The 21,762-nt window shown below is 32.2% G+C and overlaps 2 protein-coding genes and 1 long non-coding RNA gene across 5 annotated transcripts; 1 reads left to right on the forward strand and 2 right to left on the reverse strand.

The window, feature by feature from the left end:
- The first annotated feature begins 5,473 nt into the window (after positions 1 to 5,473).
- On the forward strand, positions 5,474 to 7,022 carry LOC106364264. The gene is made up of 6 exons (XM_013803881.3): positions 5,474 to 5,709; positions 5,796 to 5,956; positions 6,035 to 6,187; positions 6,268 to 6,463; positions 6,648 to 6,694; positions 6,783 to 7,022. Exons 1-6 carry the CDS (start codon positions 5,685 to 5,687, stop codon positions 6,801 to 6,803), a joined length of 603 nt encoding a protein of 200 aa, XP_013659335.1. The 5' UTR covers positions 5,474 to 5,684; the 3' UTR covers positions 6,804 to 7,022.
- A 2,020-nt stretch (positions 7,023 to 9,042) lies between these two features.
- Positions 9,043 to 13,516, reverse strand: LOC106362834. 3 transcript variants are annotated; one of them, XR_007316223.1, is made up of 17 exons: positions 12,999 to 13,516; positions 12,708 to 12,739; positions 12,526 to 12,632; positions 12,354 to 12,443; positions 12,231 to 12,287; positions 12,091 to 12,146; positions 11,902 to 11,997; positions 11,725 to 11,809; positions 10,668 to 11,551; positions 10,486 to 10,592; positions 10,314 to 10,403; positions 10,191 to 10,247; positions 10,051 to 10,106; positions 9,862 to 9,957; positions 9,685 to 9,769; positions 9,430 to 9,511; positions 9,043 to 9,261 (listed from the first exon to the last, which is right to left on the reverse strand). It is a non-coding gene; the product is annotated as an uncharacterized LOC106362834 (long non-coding RNA). The 3 variants fall into 3 exon arrangements; XR_007316222.1 differs by having other exon boundaries at positions 10,668 to 10,699; positions 10,959 to 11,551; positions 12,708 to 13,516; XR_007316221.1 differs by having other exon boundaries at positions 12,708 to 13,516.
- Positions 13,517 to 19,161: 5,645 nt separating this feature from the next.
- Positions 19,162 to 20,949, reverse strand: LOC111200910 (indole glucosinolate O-methyltransferase 4-like). Its single transcript, XM_022692453.2, has 4 exons — positions 20,395 to 20,949; positions 19,931 to 20,241; positions 19,789 to 19,853; positions 19,162 to 19,627 (listed from the first exon to the last, which is right to left on the reverse strand). Exons 1-4 carry the CDS (start codon positions 20,853 to 20,855, stop codon positions 19,328 to 19,330), a joined length of 1,137 nt encoding a protein of 378 aa, XP_022548174.1. The 5' UTR covers positions 20,856 to 20,949; the 3' UTR covers positions 19,162 to 19,327.
- Between the last annotated feature and the right edge of the window lie 813 nt (positions 20,950 to 21,762).

The raw sequence follows: 21,762 nt of genomic DNA on the forward strand, positions 1-21,762 counted from the left end.
TATATATATATATATATATTATGTGAAAGAAATATAAGCTTAATATAGAAAAAATCTTAAATACAAAAAACTCTAAAATTAACAAAAAAAAACTAATAAAAATTAAACTATGATATCAATTGAAAGCTTCTTATACAATATTAATAAAATATTTAAACGATAATTAGACAAATTTGATTTTTTTTCCGAGCCAAAAGTTTATTATTAATTAGCATCATTTATTTCAAGATGTTTAAGAAAGGATAGACTTAAATGATATATGAACTATGAATAGTAGTACTTTGTAAAGCTGACTTAGATAACACATATGTACATCATTTTCAGTCCTTTTTGATGCATAAATTCAATTTCTTCAGAGTAATTATTCCACAAAGAGATCGTATGAGATATTGTTTTGATATTCAGATTTGTTTCTTGACTGTTAAGAAGATTGATAATTGTAAAAATGTATCATTCGAATATTATATGTCTATAACCGAATCTCCAACATGAGACAACTTTGTTTAAAAAGTAAATAATTTCATTTTTCTTATATTATATAACAAATATATATTATTTACTGATAATAAAAATATAGTTATTCATCTATCACAAATATCTATGCAAATATGTGAATCAAGTACAATAATCAAACAACATAATGATTTCCACAAAGAAAATTTAAAAAATATATTTATGTTAGGTAGTCTTATTTTATATTTTTTAAATAATATAATACAATATTATACATTATTTTTTAGAATTGAGAAATACATATATATCAGTTAGACAAATTAAACGATATTAGACATTTGATTTTTTTGCCAGCTAAAATTTTATTATTAATTAACATCAGTTATTTCAAGATGTTTAAGAAATGATGAACAAAAAAATAGGATGGACATAAATGATATATGAACTATGAATAATATTTTGTAAAGCTCACTTAGATAACACATATGCACATCCATTTTCAGTTCTTTTTGATGCCTAAATTCAATTTATTCAGAGCAGTTATTCTACAAAGAGATCATATGAGATATTGTTTTGATATTCAGATTTGTTTCTTGACTGTTAAGAAGATTGATAACTGTAAAAATGTCTCATTCGAATATGATATGTCTATAACCGAGTCCCCAACATGAGACAAGTTTGTTTTAAAAGTAAATAATTTTATTTTCCTTATATTATATAATAAATATATATTATTTAGTGATAATAAAAATATAGTTATTCATCCATCACAAATAACTATGCAAATATGTGAATCAAGTACAACAATCAAACAACATAATGATTTCCACAAAGAAAATTTAAAAAATATATTTATGTTATGTAGTTTTATTTTAAATTCTTTAAATAATGTAATACAATATTATACATTATTTTTTTAGAATTGAGAAATACATATAATATCTTATCCGCGCGTAGCGCGGTTAAAAAATCTAGTATCACTTAAAAGCTTCTTAGACCATATTAATAAAATATTTAAGTGATAATAAGACAAATTTGATTTTTTTCCAGCAAAAGTTTATTATTAATTAACATCAGTTATTTCAAGATGTTTAAGAAATGGTGGACAAAAAAATAGGATGGACATTAATGATATATGAACTATGAATAGTACTTTGTGAAGCAGACTTAGATAACATATCTGCATATCCATTTCTAGTCCTTTTTGATGCCTAAATTCAATTTCTTCAGAGTAGTTATTCCACAAGTAGATCATATGAGATATTGTTTTGATATGTAGATTTGTTTTTTCAATGTTAAGAAGATTGATAACTGTAAAAATGTCTCCTTCGAATATGATATGTCTATAACCGAGTCCCCAACATGAAACAAGTTTGTTTAAAAAGTAAATAATTTTATTTTTCTTATATTATATAATCAATATATATTATTTACTGATAATAAAAATATAGTTATTCTTCTATCACAAATATCTATGCAAATATGTGAATCAAGTACAACAATCAAACAACATAATGATTTTCATAAAGAAAATTTAAAAAGTATATTTACGTTATGTAGTCATATTTTATATTCTTTAAATAATGTAATACAATATTATACATTATTTTTTTAGAATTGAGAAATACATATATCAGTTAGACAAATTAAGCGATAATTAAACAAATTTGATTTTTATTTTGTGAGCAAAAAGTTTATTATTAATTAGCATTACTTATTTCAAGATGTTTAAGAAATGATGGACAAAAAAATAGGATGGACATAAATGATATATGAACTATAAATAGTTTTTTTTAAAGCTGACTTAGATAACACATATGCACATCCATTTCCAGTCTTTTTTTATTCATAAATTCAATTTCTTCAGAGCAGTTATTCCACAAAGAGATCGTATGAGATATTGTTTTGATATTCAGATTTGTTTCTTAATTGTTAAGAAGATTGATAAGTGTAAAAATGTTTCATTCGAATATGATATGTCTATAACCGAGTCCCCAACATGAGACAAGTTTGTTAAAAAGTAAATAATTTCATTTTTCTTATATTATATAATAAATATATATTATTTACTGATAATAAAAATATAGTTATTCATCTATCACAAATATCTATGCAAATATGTGAATTAAGTACAACAATCAAACAACATAATGATTTTCACAAAGAAAAAATAAAAAATATATTTATGTTATGTAGTCTTATTTTATATTCTTTAAATAATATAATACAATATTATACATTATTTTTTAGAATTGTGAAATACATATAATATCTTATCCGCGCGTAGCGCGGTTAAAAAATCTAGTTGTTGTAATTTCACTAGCCTACACTTTTATATTCAAAATCAAGTTTTGAGTTATTGTTGACAATTAATTTTTAGGGGTGGATGTTGTAATTATGCTTTCTTTAAGACAAATTTATATATTAAAAATTTCAATGTCATACAAAGTTTAATTCATATTTATTTATTTCAAATTAATATCAAGAGAAACTTACTAAATTATTAATAATGAAAGTTTTTAATTCCAAGAAAATAAAGCCAAAACGAAGAAGGTCAAGATGTGTTTCAATGTATAGATACTAAGTTTTTAAGCAATGGTCATATTATCCTTTTCTTCTTGGTCTCGTTTTCATTAGTAACTTCATCAATAGCTTGCTTCTTTGTATCTTCTGTTTCGTTTTTTCCTTCCTGCCCAATTTCACAACCAATACTTGAACTCTGGAAAGTAGGACAAGGTTCTCATCTTCTTTTTTGATGTTCTCATCCATCTCTGGTTCATTTTCTTTGGTTGTTGTTATATCTTACAGTTCTTAAAATATTGAATTAATATTACTGTCATTATATATTGTGAATGATGGGTTTATATTAAACATCACCTTTGCTGTTATGGTATCATCTTTTTGTTGAAGGAGAGAATTTTCTTTGATAATTCGGGTCACCGTAAAACTTTGGAAAGAAGATTTGAAGTTTGTAACTCGGCAACCTTGACTTTTTTTTTTTTTTTTTTTTTTTTTTTGATAAGTATGTGAATTTCATTAAGGATAATGATGCAAGAGATACATTAGAATTTGAGTGAACAAAAGCTACTGCACCTAAGGTTTGCTAACAGCATGGGTCAAGGCAAGCCCCCAAAAAAAGATAAAAAAGGCTTACAATGACAAAGAAGTTTACTCAGCACAAGAGAGCGTGAGTAAAGCTTAACTAAACTAATTCCCTAGCACCTATTCGATTACCAGTAGACCAACGCTTGAACTTGGTTCCGGAACCTGAAACAAGAGCATTAATCAAGGAGCAAATCGACCGGAGAATAATCTTAGGGGCCAAAGATTATCCCGAAGGCGAAACCGAAAGGACTATAGGCGAAGCGGGGTTGACTAGGTCCCGGTCCGGCCACATTCCGGTGGTATCCACTCCAGACGCCGAAGTAGCTCCAGAGACAAAAAAGACGAGGCATTGGAGACCCTACACCAAACGAACCGAACCGAACAGGAAGACGCTGGAGCATTACTGTCTGAAGCAAGCGGAGGTTAAGGCTCTCGACTCCGGTCCCTTTACAGAAACAGCTAGCTCAGAAAGATTACGGCATCAGAACGAGGAGGAGGCAAGGCCCAGAATCTGTCTATCTCCTTCCAGAATCGTGACGAACAGAGGAGCTATAGCTCCAATCACCAGACGACTACGAAGCCACCATGTTAAGAGCTAAGAGAACCAGACCAAAAGGAGTCCCCGGCGAAAGCCTCACAACGCCTTTTCATCTCAGATCCGAAAATCCAGATGGAGAAGTCCTAGCGTAGCAACCGAACCGAAGAGAGGAGGGGAGGTAGAGACACCACAAGGCCAGATGCGAAACGGCAGCGACGCGCTTCAAATCCGGCGATATCTTCGGGTTGAACCTGACCCAGATTCAACCACAACCAAAACCCAGATCTACAACAAAAACGGAGCTTCCTGAAGACAGACAACCAACCGCTGACTCGCCAAACCTCCGGGGAAGCCAAAAACACTTTCGGCGACTGATTAGATCCGCCGGATCCGGCCGCAATCCGAAGAAAATCTAGAGGGCTGAGCAAGGAGACGACGGTAGGAGAACCGAGAGACAGGATTGGAGGCAGAGTGGCGAAACAGGAGGGATGGCGACCGACGGACAAGGGCTCCGCCGGCCACCGAAGCTTAAAAAATTAGGGTTTAGTCGAGTGAAGAGGGGAAATAGGGGAGAGAGAATTGAGAGAAAAAACCTCTCTCCTCTTCTTTTTTCCCTGTCATTGACTTGGAAGTCCATTGTCTTTCCAATAATGTTTAGAGGACATTTTGGAACATTTTGATTGTCGTGATTGTCTCAGGCACATGAGGCAACACATCAAAGGCGCCACCAAGATACCTGCATCAATCTCTAGCATGATCTGAGCGTAATATAGTTCTTAGGGTCTCAAATGATCACACACATAAACCGACCTTTAAATCTCAAAGGTACATTATTTGAATTACTAAATGGGATATCTCTGAAAGCCATATTATAGCACATGCTGCGTTTGTGTTATGATATGAAGTTAGGAAACACATGTAACTCGAAACTGCAACTCGAGGAGGGCTTTAAGCTTATTCACGTACGTGAGTTATCGGCTTGGAAACAATGGCGGAGAAAGGGTGATTACTGTGATGTCGTCGCGGCAGAGAGGGTTTGAGAGGATAGTTGCGGTGGCTTTCATAAGTTGTACCTAGCCAATCATATTATACACATGCAACTTTCTCGTACGTAGCCTTCTCACAACAGAACATTTTCAATTCCTCCATCACGATGCCCTTCCGCACGTTTTGATTGCTTCTATTCTGACTGAGGACAACGACGTCTCCTTGCTCTGTCACTGGTTTCACCAGAGATCTCGATTCAGATGTCTCGTCGTCTTCTCCGAGCGATTCCCGCCGTTAGATGTCGAGACTTACCTCTCTCAGTCCAGCCTCGATTCTAACTTTGCTTATTCTTCCTGTATTTTTTTCACAGCTATAGTTAAAAGCAAAGAAGATAGAAACTGATGTGTGTGTAATCACGAAATGTTTTCATTGGCTTTTGAAATGTTTTTTAATTGACATGGCAGCTCCATATCACTTGAAAATGCTGATGTGTCAGCTGCTGGAGACAGAATTGTGCTATTTATTATTGAAGAAAAAAAAGAACTAGGGTTGTTCGTTTGTATCAGAACGCCGCGAGGTCATATCTGATTCGAGAGGAGCTATGTATATGGGGCATGATCTTCCAGGTACAGAATCCAACTTTAAACCTAATGAGTTATAACATAATATAGAACCGGTAAAATCCCTAATTCTCGAGATTACTGTCGATCAGATTGGACTACAATGGATATAAAAGCCTATTTGCTATACGAGCCTGGTTGTGAGCCTAGGAATATGCATATTCCGTGTATTAGACGAGGTGAGGATGAAGGGCCTTATTACACACACGAAGAAGAGGAACGCCTCATTAACAAACAATTCGAGGAGAGCAAGGTCTTCCATCAATCTTTGGATGTTGAATTTATTTTATTTTATTTTGAACCGTGGGGGAATCTTTTGTGTGTGTTTTAGGGGTTCGACATAGATTTTAAGCAGTTCCGATACGTTTTTAACTACAAACCTCTTGATTTTGATGACGACGAGATGGCCATTGAACCAGAAACCACCAGAGAGTTAATGGACAGGCTCTCTCGTGAATCCCTCGAGAAATACAATGAAAAGGAGGTCGAACACTAGTCTTGTGCTTTCTGCTTTTTAATATATACAATATATGTGCTTATTTTTTTTTCTTTTTTATAAAACAGGCTACACACTATGAATTTGTGAAGGTTACCAAGGCCAATTATTACAATTCAGCTACAGCTGCCACAGTGTATTTCATTACCTATCAAGGTAAGGCTCCTTCCTATGATGAGCCTAGAGACTTCCGAGCTAAGGTCGTCCATAACTATCATACACCAGCCAAGTACATCTCCTGCGAAATGAAGCCTTGCAAAAATGGTACTCTCTTTCTTCCCCTTATATAACAATGACCAGCTTTTAGACCACAGTCATAGTTTTTTTATCATGAAAGTTTAATTGATTTAAGTCTGCCTCTTTCTTACGGAAGATGGGCTTATCTTTGTTTTCTTGTCTGTTTTTGGTTTATATAATATTGTGCTACTTATTTTGATTCTTTTGGCAGTTCACTTCATTGAAAATGCCGAGAAAGAAGATGTCAAGAGAACCAAGGTATATGAAATATCTATATGTGTTTTTATTACCTTTGATGAGTCTTTTCCTTTGTGTTGATTTTAGATGCTTCTTGTTCTCTTCTCAGATTGACAAATGTGATATCTAATGTCTAAGACTGTATGTGAGATTCAAGGACACATCTGGCTCGACTTCTCCTATATGCGTTGTAATATGTTGTGTCACATTTTAGTCGTCTCAGTGAAACTGGACACTTTTGGATGTTTAAAATGTTTTGGAGATTTCATGTCTTCAAATTTCAACTAAGAAAATATGTAAAAATCAAAACAAAAATATATGACATGCAAAATCATGGCAAGGCTATTCATTCTCTAGAATATGTTGAACTGCCTCGCTGCTTCTGGCACATAGCTAGACTCGGTCGTCTCACCACCATGCATGATTAGGCAGTAGATACCTCCTGTGTCAGCCTGATGATATCAATAAAAAGGGCCTATTAAAGAAAACAATAGAAATATATTGTGATTTCAAATACATATTTCAAATATCTATGTCTTCGCAACTTTCAACCAAACACCCTTTTGCCTAGAAACATTTCTAATGTATATATCAAAGACTACAAAAGTTTGGGTGTTTTTTCTAAAAAAACAGTGACATGAACTATGTCTTTTTCATAAACACATATATCGACAAATGTTGTATATTGTATAGGACCATGTGTTTTAAGCAATGTTCTTACTATTTTATGAACTTGGTGATGCACAAAATATACGCATGCAACATTGTTTTTTTTTTTGCATATAAGCTTTGAAGATAGTTATGCAAAGGATAAGTGATAAAAAAAAATCTGACTTACCTCTGACCTTATCAACAGGCTCTAGCAAAATAACTTTGTTAATTTTGCTTCCAAACTCTAAAAATACTAAAATAGTAATGCCACTGTTATGTGAGAATAAAACATACGTTCAATTCTTTGGTCAAAAACTTTTAACAAAACATGTTTGTTGTTTAGAAGATTTCAGATTGTATGGACATCCAGGAGGGAGATCCTTCACAACAAAAACCAAAGAATTTGCAAAAGTCATATGATTTTCTTATGAATGTAGAGATGAATAGATATGATTCTACTGAACACTATTGTCCAGAAGTAGCCTAGTAATCAATAAAGTTAGCATGTTATTTATTTAAAAAATATAATAAAAATATACGTACTTACGTTAGTGACCTCAGAGTGACCAAAATATTAAAGCAACTAACATCCGATTCAAGGTAGTATCTGAGTTTATTATGTATACTAGGGGGTTTTCCGGGCTACGCCCGGATTTTTTTCAATAATATTAGTTTAATTTTATATTTATATTTTAAAATAGAACAAATATGATATACACTGAAACTTGTTATAGAATTATAAACATAAATGCAAATTTAAAAATATTTGAAATAAATTGTTGTGTTTTATTGGAGTTTTATGTAGGATATTAGTAATATTAATAAAAAGTTAACTAAATTATAAGTTAAGATCTATATATATTCTTTATCATGGTTATTTATTTTTATGTAAAACAATTGCAAAGCTTATAATTAGTACTGTATAAATTTTGATTGGTTTTAAAATTATTAAATTTCATTTTTGTAATTGTCTTTAAAAGAAAGTACCACCGACTTGTATATCGGTTCTTTATTTGTTGACTTCTTATATCTTTTATCTGTGCTACGCGCGGATTGTTTGGTATAGTTAAACTTTTATTTATTTAATTAATTTATATTTATTTTAATACTCTATATTGTAATTTGTATAGTGATTTTTTGCCTCTGAACTCTCATACTTAAAATTAAAGCCACTAAAATATTTATAATCCTTAATAAATAAATATATTTGTTAGTATATAATTAACAATTAATTAAAAAGAAAATTTATTGATTTATAATTATCATTGTCTAAAAATAATTTATATTGTGTTATAAAGTCTTCATATCTTAAATAAATAATTAGATTTGTTAATATATTATCGTAAATTAAAATGCTTTTTTATTTGGTAATTATCATTATATAAAAATAATTTATATTGTGTAACCAAAAATAATATTTTACATCATTATTTTTTTTTAAATAAAAGAGATATATCTCTCTATATATATTGTATATAATTTTATATATACATAAGTGTTTTTAATATTCTTACACGATAAAGGAAAATTTTATTATAATAAATAACTTTGTGATATGTAAAAAAATTGATATTTATTTTTTTATTAAATATTTCAAATGCATGAGTATTTTTAAACTGTATTTTACGTGATAAAAATAATTTTTCTGTGATAAAAAAAACTCTGTATGGTTGATTTAATATTAAATATTCTGAACATATGAAAATAATTTATTCTAGTGATATTTAAATTGATAATATATTTATTTATATGCAATTATTGTGTCTGCAACCAATGTACTGTTGCAACAAAACTCTTTCTTGAGGTCCTTAAGTATCTTGCTTTAAATATACTCTTTCTTTGTCAAGCTTTTCCTACCATTGCGCTGCTGCACACGGATGTGGACGTACTCCTTTGTTCCCGCACCTGAGTCCTCAGCATCGCATCAGCAAACGGGTCTGCAGGTAATTAAAAAATAAACTGATTAGCAAATGAGAAACATTAACCATAGCCCATGTTCCAAATATAAAAAACTGTAACCAAAGATTTAAGATAAGTCTTAAATGGACAAATGAGGCAGATAAGCAGAGGTATTTTGATAGACTATGGATCAAAGTGGAACTTACCAAAGGCAGTAGAGACCTGGGAATCAAGTTCAGACATGAAACTTTGTTGATCTGATGGGCAAAAGGACAGAGAATCTGAGACCTGAGCAAGAAGACCAACGTCATAGTAAGAGTTTAACACACTCAGATGGGTACAAAACACCATGATATAAACAAAACAGTTAACCATCAAGTAAACTACACTTCAGTATGAGTTACACAAAACACTAAGATACATTATGCTTGAAGTAAACGATTTCAACAACTCCTGAGTACCTTAAGAAGGGGATGGAGATAGCTAGCATCAAGAGGTTGTCCCTTAGCATTGAAGTTATACTCCTTGAATTCCAACTCTTTCCAGCTGCATGTGAGTACCCATTTTTCTCTTACTTTTCCAATGCCAACAACATAATTAATACGTCTAGAAAACAAACATTAGTGATTAGTACTCACTTGTGTAGATTTTCTCGAGTCAAGTCAGTAGCAAAAATCTTCCTTTTGGGAGCATAATTAGGACCTTTCTCAACATCAGAATATCCCGTCCATCCCCTAATAAGTAAAGAAAGGAGGTAAGCTTTAAAAACAATGTCTCCCAAAAGATAAAACAATTTACAAAAAAAAAGAAAAAGCGCAGGTACTTACTATGTTACTAAGAGTTTCCTGGTTTTGAGAGAGTTGAGACTTTCTTTGTCAAGTTCCTGAAAGTGAGAAAGGCCAACTTAGTCTCATAAATTATGAAAAGCTGGATTAGATTTCTACATAATAGTTCTGATTAAACAAACCAGTCCTTGTTGTATTTGTAGAAGAGACTCCTTCACTTTATCTTCAACATGTTGAACCTAAAACAAAAGATTACAAAGTCAACATTATAAATAAAAAGAAGCCAAGACAATTCAATTCAATACCTTCCTAGAGACTTGCTTTCCCATTGCAACCCACCTCTTTTTAGCAGCTTGTGTGCTTCCAATTTTGAAAACAGAAGGATCTAGTTTTTTCTGAAACAAACAAAAATAACAATCTTTAAGGCACACACCAGTGAAAGATAAAAGAAATTATCAAAAGCATAGTAATCATCACCTCAAGATCATCCTTGGATATGCTACCTTCCTCAGGAATAGCCGAGAAAAAGTGAATCTCCGGTTCTGCCGCATAGTAATCAAAACCAATGTCTCCCGTTTGAGCTCCTGCACATCAATGATTAATCACTAAACTCCACAACGCATAGATCCGTGATTATCAATCGAAAGTGGTGGTGATACCTTAGCTTCGATGTAGCTGAAACCTTGGTGTGCTAGATATAAAAAGGAGTGAAACTTTAGCTGAAACGAAGACATATTTGTTTTCATAGATAAAAAAAATGTGAAAGCTAAACCCTTTAATGATCACATTTAATCTATATGGAAGAAATCGAAAGCCTGGACCATAATCTCCATGATCGAACACTGTCAAGGTTACATCGGTGTTATGTAACAGGAACAGATCGTGAAAGAAAAAGCAAAGGGCATGTCAGAGAATGCAACGGAGTCACAAAAAATGAGATTCGAAATTACCCAGATTCATAGCTTTATTACTCAATTGGGGATTGTGGTTTGATTTGGTATATACATTCATCCATCTCCGTTTATCTCGAAGCTTCAAGTCGACTTCTATGGCAGCATCCATGTCTTCTTCTTGCTGTCTTTCATCTCTCCGTCTAATCCCACTGAAACGAACCTTCTTCTCTTCCGTTAATCCTCCATCCAAAAACCTAATTCTCTAGCCAATCCACTCTTTCCTCCGAGCGATCGTCACGTTCCAGAAAATACCAACCGTTATCGTCCCTCCCTTATCAGCTTCATCATCATCTCCGTCGACCTTCAACCGATTGAAGAGCTTCTCTTGAGAGAGTCATCGACTTTCAGTTAGAGGAGAAGAAGAGGATAGGAAACGACGAAGAACAACGATGAGTTAACAGGCGTCTCATCAAACAAATCAGATAAAAAAAATTAAGCCCAACAAAACCCAAAGCCGTGCTGACGTGTCCGAATGCTGTTCTCCTATTGGCCGATTTTTTAATCTGACGTGGACATCCTCTCTACTCCTCATATAACCCTTTTAATATAGTATATAGATCTGATGGGCAAAAGGACAGAGAATCTGAGACCTGAGCAAGAAGACCAACGTCATAGTAAGAGTTTAACACACTCAGATGGGTACAAAACACCATGATATAAACAAAACAGTTAACCATCAAGTAAACTACACTTCAGTATGAGTTACACAAAACACTAAGATACATTATGCTTGAAGTAAACGATTTCAACAACTCCTGAGTACCTTAAGAAGGGGATGGAGATAGCTAGCATCAAGAGGTTGTCCCTTAGCATTGAAGTTATACTCCTTGAATTCCAACTCTTTCCAGCTGCATGTGAGTACCCATTTTTCTCTTACTTTTCCAATGCCAACAACATAATTAATACGTCTAGAAAACAAACATTAGTGATTAGTACTCACTTGTGTAGATTTTCTCGAGTCAAGTCAGTAGCAAAAATCTTCCTTTTGGGAGCATAATTAGGACCTTTCTCAACATCAGAATATCCCGTCCATCCCCTAATAAGTAAAGAAAGGAGGTAAGCTTTAAAAACAATGTCTCCCAAAAGATAAAACAATTTACAAAAAAAAAGAAAAAGCGCAGGTACTTACTATGTTACTAAGAGTTTCCTGGTTTTGAGAGAGTTGAGACTTTCTTTGTCAAGTTCCTGAAAGTGAGAAAGGCCAACTTAGTCTCATAAATTATGAAAAGCTGGATTAGATTTCTACATAATAGTTCTGATTAAACAAACCAGTCCTTGTTGTATTTGTAGAAGAGACTCCTTCACTTTATCTTCAACATGTTGAACCTAAAACAAAAGATTACAAAGTCAACATTATAAATAAAAAGAAGCCAAGACAATTCAATTCAATACCTTCCTAGAGACTTGCTTTCCCATTGCAACCCACCTCTTTTTAGCAGCTTGTGTGCTTCCAATTTTGAAAACAGAAGGATCTAGTTTTTTCTGAAACAAACAAAAATAACAATCTTTAAGGCACACACCAGTGAAAGATAAAAGAAATTATCAAAAGCATAGTAATCATCACCTCAAGATCATCCTTGGATATGCTACCTTCCTCAGGAATAGCCGAGAAAAAGTGAATCTCCGGTTCTGCCGCATAGTAATCAAAACCAATGTCTCCCGTTTGAGCTCCTGCACATCAATGATTAATCACTAAACTCCACAACGCATAGATCCGTGATTATCAATCGAAAGTGGTGGTGATACCTTAGCTTCGATGTAGCTGAAACCTTGGTGTGCTAGATATAAAAAGGAGTGAAACTTTAGCTGAAACGAAGACATATTTGTTTTCATAGATAAAAAAAATGTGAAAGCTAAACCCTTTAATGATCACATTTAATCTATATGGAAGAAATCGAAAGCCTGGACCATAATCTCCATGATCGAACACTGTCAAGGTTACATCGGTGTTATGTAACAGGAACAGATCGTGAAAGAAAAAGCAAAGGGCATGTCAGAGAATGCAACGGAGTCACAAAAAATGAGATTCGAAATTACCCAGATTCATAGCTTTATTACTCAATTGGGGATTGTGGTTTGATTTGGTATATACATTCATCCATCTCCGTTTATCTCGAAGCTTCAAGTCGACTTCTATGGCAGCATCCATGTCTTCTTCTTGCTGTCTTTCATCTCTCCGTCTAATCCCACTGAAACGAACCTTCTTCTCTTCCGTTAATCCTCCATCCAAAAACCTAATTCTCTAGCCAATCCACTCTTTCCTCCGAGCGATCGTCACGTTCCAGAAAATACCAACCGTTATCGTCCCTCCCTTATCAGCTTCATCATCATCTCCGTCGACCTTCAACCGATTGAAGAGCTTCTCTTGAGAGAGTCATCGACTTTCAGTTAGAGGAGAAGAAGAGGATAGGAAACGACGAAGAACAACGATGAGTTAACAGGCGTCTCATCAAACAAATCAGATAAAAAAAATTAAGCCCAACAAAACCCAAAGCCGTGCTGACGTGTCCGAATGCTGTTCTCCTATTGGCCGATTTTTTAATCTGACGTGGACATCCTCTCTACTCCTCATATAACCCTTTTAATATAGTATATAGATTAAAAGTTAATTCAGAGTTGTCAATCTTAAAATTACATTGTAAGATCAAGGCAATTAATATTTAGTCGTTTCAAGATTAAAAAGTTTATATGTAAAACAACAACAACCCAAAGTGTATTAATTACCTCAGAGTATCTTAATCTCTTAAATTACAAATCATGAAAGAAGGATCAAGCAAATCCAAGAAACTAATCAAATATGTCAAACTGGTCCACAAAAGAAAAACAATACTCAATCGCATACATCAGAAATCATTTTGGACTTATAAGTTAGTTTCTAGACCTTGTGGTTTATTTTTGGATAAGATTTATAATTCAAATTTAGGGTTTAGACATATAATAATTTGTTACTTATAAAAGAAACTGACTACTTTAAATTTTTGATATAAGTTCATTAATTTTTAAATGCGTTTCTATATTTTTGTTATATATAGTTTAATAAGGAAAAAAGACTCACCTTCACGTAGATGGTTTCGGAACCAGAGGAATGGCCGGCGTTTGAGAGTTATCTGCACGACATAAAGCTACTGAAGAACGTTTTACTAGCTCAGAGATCATTCATGTATCTCGGACGGAAAATCAAAAGGCGGGTAGTCTAGCACGATGTGCCAGAAAACAATTGTCTTTCGTCGTTCACATGGATGCGGAGTTACCGGATTGGTTTGCAGAATCTATATGAGTCTGTTTGTTGATGATAAAAAGAAAAAAAAAAAAGACTCACCTTCACGTTATTGATCCATCGTTACATACAAAACAATTATGTTGTCCTTTGGTATTTATATAACTCCGTTTGTAAGGAGGTAGATCCTTCAAAACATAAACAAAAACCAAATAATATGTTTAGAGATTTTATACTATGTACCAAAAACTATTAAAAGTAGAAAATAGTTAATTCATACTTCAATAAGCTCTTGTGGCGGCTGTACGCTTGTGACAATGTATTACTCTTTCCGTTTCCGAAATAAAGATTTTTTAAAGTATTTACGCATATTAAAAATATAATAAATGTTTACAAGTGAATTTATTATTTATTTTACTATACATTTTCCATTAAATATTAACCAATAGTATTCAACCAATTCATATATTTTTAATTAATGTTTCTTAATAGTATACAACTTTTCATCATTAATTACTAAAAGTATTTTAAAATTTTAGAAAATCTATCATTTTGCAACAAAAATAAACCTAAAAAATCCTTCTTTCAGAAACAGAGAGAGTAACAAACAACAATAATAGTATTGTTAACAATAATATTCAACCAATTCATATATTTTTAATTAATGTTTCTTAAAAGTATACAACTTTTCATCATTAATTATTAAAAATACTTTAAAATTTTAGAAAATCTATCATTTTGGAACAAAAAATAAATCTAAAAATTTATATTTTCAGGAACAGAGGGAGTAACGAACAACAATAATAGTATTGTTAACAACTATTTTATGTTTACTTAATTATAATCAGTATAAAAATCGCTTACAGATTCAGAAGTCATAATGCCTTTCCATGTTTTTAGGCATTTCTGCAACCTGTAAATTGGTAAAGCAAAAGAATATTAAAAATAATCTAGCTTAAATTATAGTACTAAATTCACACTCGATTTCACACTTATGCATAAATATAAAGTACGTATATCCGAAGAAAATCAATCAATGTTTCTCTTGTCCCCAACCTCATGGATTAATGGAGCGACTCAACTTAGACCATCTCCAATGTATTTCTCTATTTTTACCTCTAAAATAGAGGAACTCTATAATAGAGTTGGATTTTACTCCAATGTATTTCTCTAAAATAGAGATCTCTACATATAGAGCAAAATATAGAGGAATGCTATTTCTTCCTCTATAAATAGAGGAGAAAATAGCAATCTCTATTTTAGAGGTAAAAATAGAGATGGGTTGGAGTGATTTTGCCTCTAAATGCTATTATAGAGGTAGAAATAGAGGTGGGTTGGAGATGCTCTTAATGTGAGGCGAAAGGTCTAAACACTGTGGGAGGAGTCTATGGGTCCGATTGAGGTTAGAGTTGTCCTATTTTTACCAATCAAGCTTTTTCTAAATTTAATAGCTCTAAAGTTCTCAAAGTCATTTCATATTTTGATATCCTCATTTGTCTTATATCCTCACTTACGTTACTTTAGAAACAAAAATAAGTTTTTCATTTATTTTCATTATCAAAAATACTTTTTTCTCTTTCCTACAATAACTAAAATACTTATTCTAGTTTATATCAATTTTATCATAAACTTTGTTTGATAAATTAATCATTGTTGTTTTTTTAGATCCATATTGTGTTTTCATATATGTGTTTTCATATATGTGTTTTCATTATTATTTTTCATAATTATATATTTATGATGAAAAAATAACATTTTTATTTACTGTTTTTATGATTTTTATGAATTTTATTTTTTAATATTTAAAATAATATTAACAGTGCTAAGAGCATCTCTATCTCTACTCAATTTTTTCTCTCTAAAATACAGTAAAAGTGAATATGAAGTAAAGAATACTCCAACTGAACTCTATATTTCACTCTATAATGAAGTTTACTCCATAAATAACAATCTATTTTTTGTTTGTTCATCACTCCATTATGAAGTGGAAAATGAAGTATGGTTGGAATAATTTTATTTTATTTTTACTTTTACTTTAATTTGGAGAAAAAAAATGGAGTTTTACATTAGAGATACTCTAAGAGCATCATCATTAAAGAGAATCTTTCACAACCCCTCAACAATATTATTTTAGTCATAAAACTATGCTTGCTTTTTTTAAATCAATTGGATTATTTGGAGAGTGACATGTGTCCTCAAAGTCTCTTCCTATCTCCGAATTGTTTCTGAAGCTCCGAATGGTGACTGCTGTTTGAGTGGTGCGGGACAAGCGGTTCAACTGCGATGCGGTTTTTAACAATTATAAAAACGTATAGATATATGATATATGTAGAGATTTTTGTTATTGTTAATTGCGGTGTAGGGCAGAGCGGTTGTAAACATTCGAAGCCTGAAAGACCAATCGATTGATTCTCCATTCTCTCTTCTTTGTTTTGATTCTCTTTCTTACTTTTTCCTTTTTTATAATTTAAAATGTTCAGAGATTTAGGAAAGAAACTCTTGATACTAGTGCTCTAAAACCACGATTAACGCTGAAATTCCAAATGAGTTTTACAAAAAAAAATTCTTCTTTTTTTATTTTTTTGTCTGAAAAAAAAATTAAAACCCAGCTAACATGGATCCTTATTCTGGATTTTCTGGCCCCTGTTCCCCCCCCCCCCCCCTCGATAATCCTACCCTAACAACCAAAGTCTCTATCAGCCAACACTCTAGAACGACAGCCTAAATATATACTGATTATTATATTGTGAATGAAATATGTATCTGTGTTTTAAACTTTTAATTGATATGCTACATTAATTTCTACCAAGTTACTTCTTTCTTCAGTTTGAAATGTATGGTGATTCCACTCTTTACCATGCTGCAGTCTCCTATTAAAGGACCAAAAATCAAACCAATTTTATCATGTGTTCTGATTGGGACTTCGATGGCTTTATTAATATCCAACTAAGTAAAGATATTTACGTTATTACATTCGATGATCTGTTGCAAATGCTTAACATATCAGTAACCGAAACGTTTTTATATCAGTAACATATACTAATGTACATCTATACTATTAAAAAGGAAGGAGTCATACAAAAATCTACTTAAACAAGGTTGTTGAACCTATTCACTAGAAACTTAATATGTCTTTTATATTGTTTTAACTAATCAAAAATATATAATCTGTTAGATTCGAATCTTTTTTTTAATTTATAGATTTTAGTCACATATATGGTGGATCCCTTATCTAACCTAGATCGACAGCAACTCTCTTTTATGTTATAACTATATCATAATTAAATTTCAAATTATTCGAACCTATCATAATTCATCACCCACATATAAACAAAAAAATATGTTAACCTTATTATTCATAATCATTGGAAAAACCATAGAACAACCACATGAACAAAAAGCATAGAATAACTGTTGACCGTATTTTAATGAACCGGACGTTGTTCACTTATGATGGCACCCTATCATATGAATAAATATGTATTTCAATATATGCATGATTCATTAAGTATTTTCTTAAACACTTCAACATATTTTTATGATATATTTTCTTGAACAATATTAGATCACACAAACTTCTTTTTATTATATATATATTATTAAAATATGATCATCCTAAAAAGTTACTTACAAAAATATTGCACCTACTCATTAATTATATTATTATTTTTAGCCATACTTTTATTTTCTGTAACTATAAAATACTTTAAATAAACTCATTTTTTACTCAATATTATTGAAACTGAATATAAGAACCACATTTATAATAGAGGGATACACTATGAATTTGGAAATGGGTCCCTTTCCATTTTATCATGTAATTTTTTTTAGAATTTTTTATCATGTAATTTTAAAAAAATCTTAATGTCATTCGATATATTCAATTTTAAGTACTATTAAAAAGTATCCAAAAAGTTTAAATCAATATTTTTAAAAATATCATCAGATTTAAATGATATTTTATTGGATCAATCAGTATCATATGGCGGGTTAATGATGAGTTTTTACCAAGTTTTATCAAGTTTTTACATATTGAGTTTTAACTTAATCCAGATCGGATTATATATGGATTACCAGATTTATTAATTCGACCGCGGGTTTGGACCGGGTACAAAAACATTGCTAAAACTATTAAAAACCTACAAATTCATACTATTAAAGAATCACAAATCAAATAGTTTATTCACTTTTAAGTACTACTAAAAAGTATTGAAAAGTTTGAATCAACATTTTAAAAAATATCATCAAATTTATATGATATTTTATCTGGTCAACAGTATCAGATGGCGGATTAATGATGAATTTTTTCAGGTTTTATCGTGTTTTTACATATTATGTTTTAACTTAGTATGATCAGATTATATACGTCATCAAAATTATCAATTCGACCGTGGGTTTGGATCAGGTACAAAAACATTGCTAAAACTATTAAAAACCTAAAAAAAATTATACTATTAAATTAGCCCAAAATCTGTAAAGAAAATCTTATGTCTCACCAGCTCAATAGATGTAACTCTTATAAAATTCACATAAAATATAAAGATGTTGTTGTAACATAAGAGTGTGCATAATAATATACATCAAATCAAAACACTAATTCATGTCAATTGTAATTAAACGAAAAATCCGTACTTCTACTAATTCATATCAAACATTTTTATTAGCCAAAAAACCCGCATTTTCGAAACGCGGGTCAAAATCTAGTATATATTTAAGAAGTTGGACTTGAATGAACTTGTGACCTACTTAAAAACAATGTTCCTTAACTATGTCGTGTCCCAACACAAACGGTTTTCCAATTATCGTGGTTGTCATTTGCAAGATACAAAGTATCGTGATCCCAACCACGCCTTCCTAGTTATTTAATCATTTTCTCTTTGCATCTTTATTTCTGGGAGCTTTTAGTTTTGAGGCCTAATATTGATTAAAAAAAACTTATTTGGAAGTGAAATTTCTAAGACATTTAGTTTCAGAAAATTCACATTCTCTAAAGAATACTACTTCTTTATTTCACCTTGTTGACACATAACAATATCCACAATCATAAAAAAGAAAACAACCCAACACACAAATTATATTACATCCACAAAGAAACCATCAGCCACATGACGGAGATGATTCACAGTTTTTCTTGATAAGATTCAGGAATTTATTTGTGGAATTCAATAACATAATATGAGTAAGCACGACATATGATTTCACAATGACGAAAACCCGAATCAGAGGCCAAAGTCTCGAACTGGGAAAGAGACTTCTCCTTACCACCCGATAATTGTGTTAACATCACCATGTCCTTCGCGAGCACAACGTTAGAAGAAAAGTCGTTGGCCTTTGGTTCTAGAGGTGTAATCATGTCGACTATTATCACCTTTCCTTTTTCGGAAAGACTTCTCCAACAGTTTTTGAGAATTTTCACACAGTCTTCGTCATTCCAATCATGTAGTATCCACTGTAATAATTTATCAGTTCTATTGTAGTTAATATATGATTTACCTAAGTGACAAAAAGAAAAAAAAAAAATATATATATATATATATGATTTACCAAGGAAGCATATATATCTGGTAATGATAAAAATCCATTAAAATAGTGTATATATTATGAACTTACTTTCATGAAAATAGCATCTCCTTTTGGAATTTCTATAAACATGTCTCCTGAAACATGTTCCACTCCTATATATAACCAAATATTAAAACTGAGCAAAACAAATATAACATATGTTAATGTGATCTATCACTACATGTAATACCTGGATATAGAGGAGCATGTGCTAAAACCGAGGCTAGATCGAAATTGATGCCTTTAATATGAGGATACTTGGAAATCACTAGACTTATAACAGTTCCAATTCCTCCTCCCACATCCACCAAAGTGTGTACATCTTCGAAACCTCTATAAACTTCTAAAACCTTCTTCATGGTCAACGTGGAAGCTTCCGACATTGCCCGGTTAAATTTCTCGGAGAATCGTTCATCCGAACCAATATATTCAAAAAGTTTCATGCCATGAGCAGAGACGCATGCATCATTTCCTTCTAATATCACATCTTTGAGATGTGTCCTATGAATATATTTATAACGATTGTTAATTGTGTTGTAAACTAGTTTAGTTACATGGTTTATAATATGTATATTAATATGACATTTTATTGCAAACCGGTTTAGTTATAAGAACTATTAGCGGCTTGTTTGTGTATAATTAAGCAGTACTTACCAAGTCTTGAAATAGACTTCGCTTAAGTTGACCATGAAGAGAGGCGCAAGAGAACCGGATCCGTCTCCACCGTTCAAGAAAAATCTGCAAACCGGTTCAGCTGCATATACCCTCTTGGAATTTTCGTTTTCTTCGGTTTCAACCATACGGTACTTCAAGATCGAGTGACTGGCTAGTAAAATCAGCATCCGGTCCAACAAAACCGGTGCCTCTGGGTTAGTAGGTTTGGTTGGGAGACGGATCGTAATCTCATAAGAGGAGAGCCAGACACCTTCATCTACGGCTGTGATAGTTTCGATGACGCCAAGCTCCAAGGCCGCTTTGAGAACCATGGGGAAGGCAAGTGTGTTCACAAGACTCTCTGCTTGCAAGCTCACAGTTTCTTCATCAAATTTTTCTTCTTCTTTGATTTGACTTGGTTTAGTGGAGGAGGTTAAGGGATCTTGAAGTTGGTTTGCCATTGTTGTTGGCTGAAAAGTTGAGAAAGACAGATAACAAAGGTATAGATGGTAAGAGATAGTTGGTTGCAACGTTAATTTCCAGTTTAGTGTCGTTTTATAGGGAGAAACCCCAAAACCTAATTAGTGCCAAATATTTTAGTTTCTTGGGAATTGACGAAAGCCTAATACATGTGCCTAGTAGAACCAAATTCGTTACATCTTGTTTACATCGACTAAGTTTTTTTTTTTTTTGATAATCCAGGTATCCGGACCTCTCATTTAGTCCGACTATCCCACCGCGTCCAACCGGAACTGGCGAAAAAGGTCTTGGAGGCCAAACGGAAACCATATTAAATCCACTGTGGCTGGGGCTCGAACTCATGATGGCGAGCACCTCAGCCAAGGTTCATTTACCACCAGACTACGAGGCCGGTTACATCGACTAAGTTTGTCGCAAATAAATATATATCCAGGGGATGCATGCTGGTATTAAAAGATCTAAAAAATCAATAAGTTTGTTTTTGGATGGCAAGGAATCAAGTGTTAGACAGAAAATAAAGAACCAATATGAAGAATGCACAGTGTAAAGTGGAATAAATTCAGTCTCGAGTGAAAGAAAATAAGTAAATAAATACAAAGTTTTCGTTGGAATTGAGTAATTAGTGCAAGTGTTTTAATGTGTTAAGAATTACTATCATCTTCTTGTATTTTCCTTTATTTTTAGTACTCCAAGCTTGTATAAAATAAGTTTTCTAATACTGATTTATTATTCCATTATAAATTATGAAAGCACTATATCGTCGATTTTATAATTGAAAATTTTACATATTTTGTGAAAATTGAAGTCAGTAGCGGCCCTGGATACAAGCCATATAAGCATGTGCTTACGGCCATCTTTTAATAAGTATTATTCCAGCTTTTTTGTTTC

Source organism: Brassica napus, chromosome A9 (genome assembly GCF_020379485.1).
Source record: "Brassica napus cultivar Da-Ae chromosome A9, Da-Ae, whole genome shotgun sequence".
NCBI lineage: Eukaryota > Viridiplantae > Streptophyta > Magnoliopsida > Brassicales > Brassicaceae > Brassica > Brassica napus.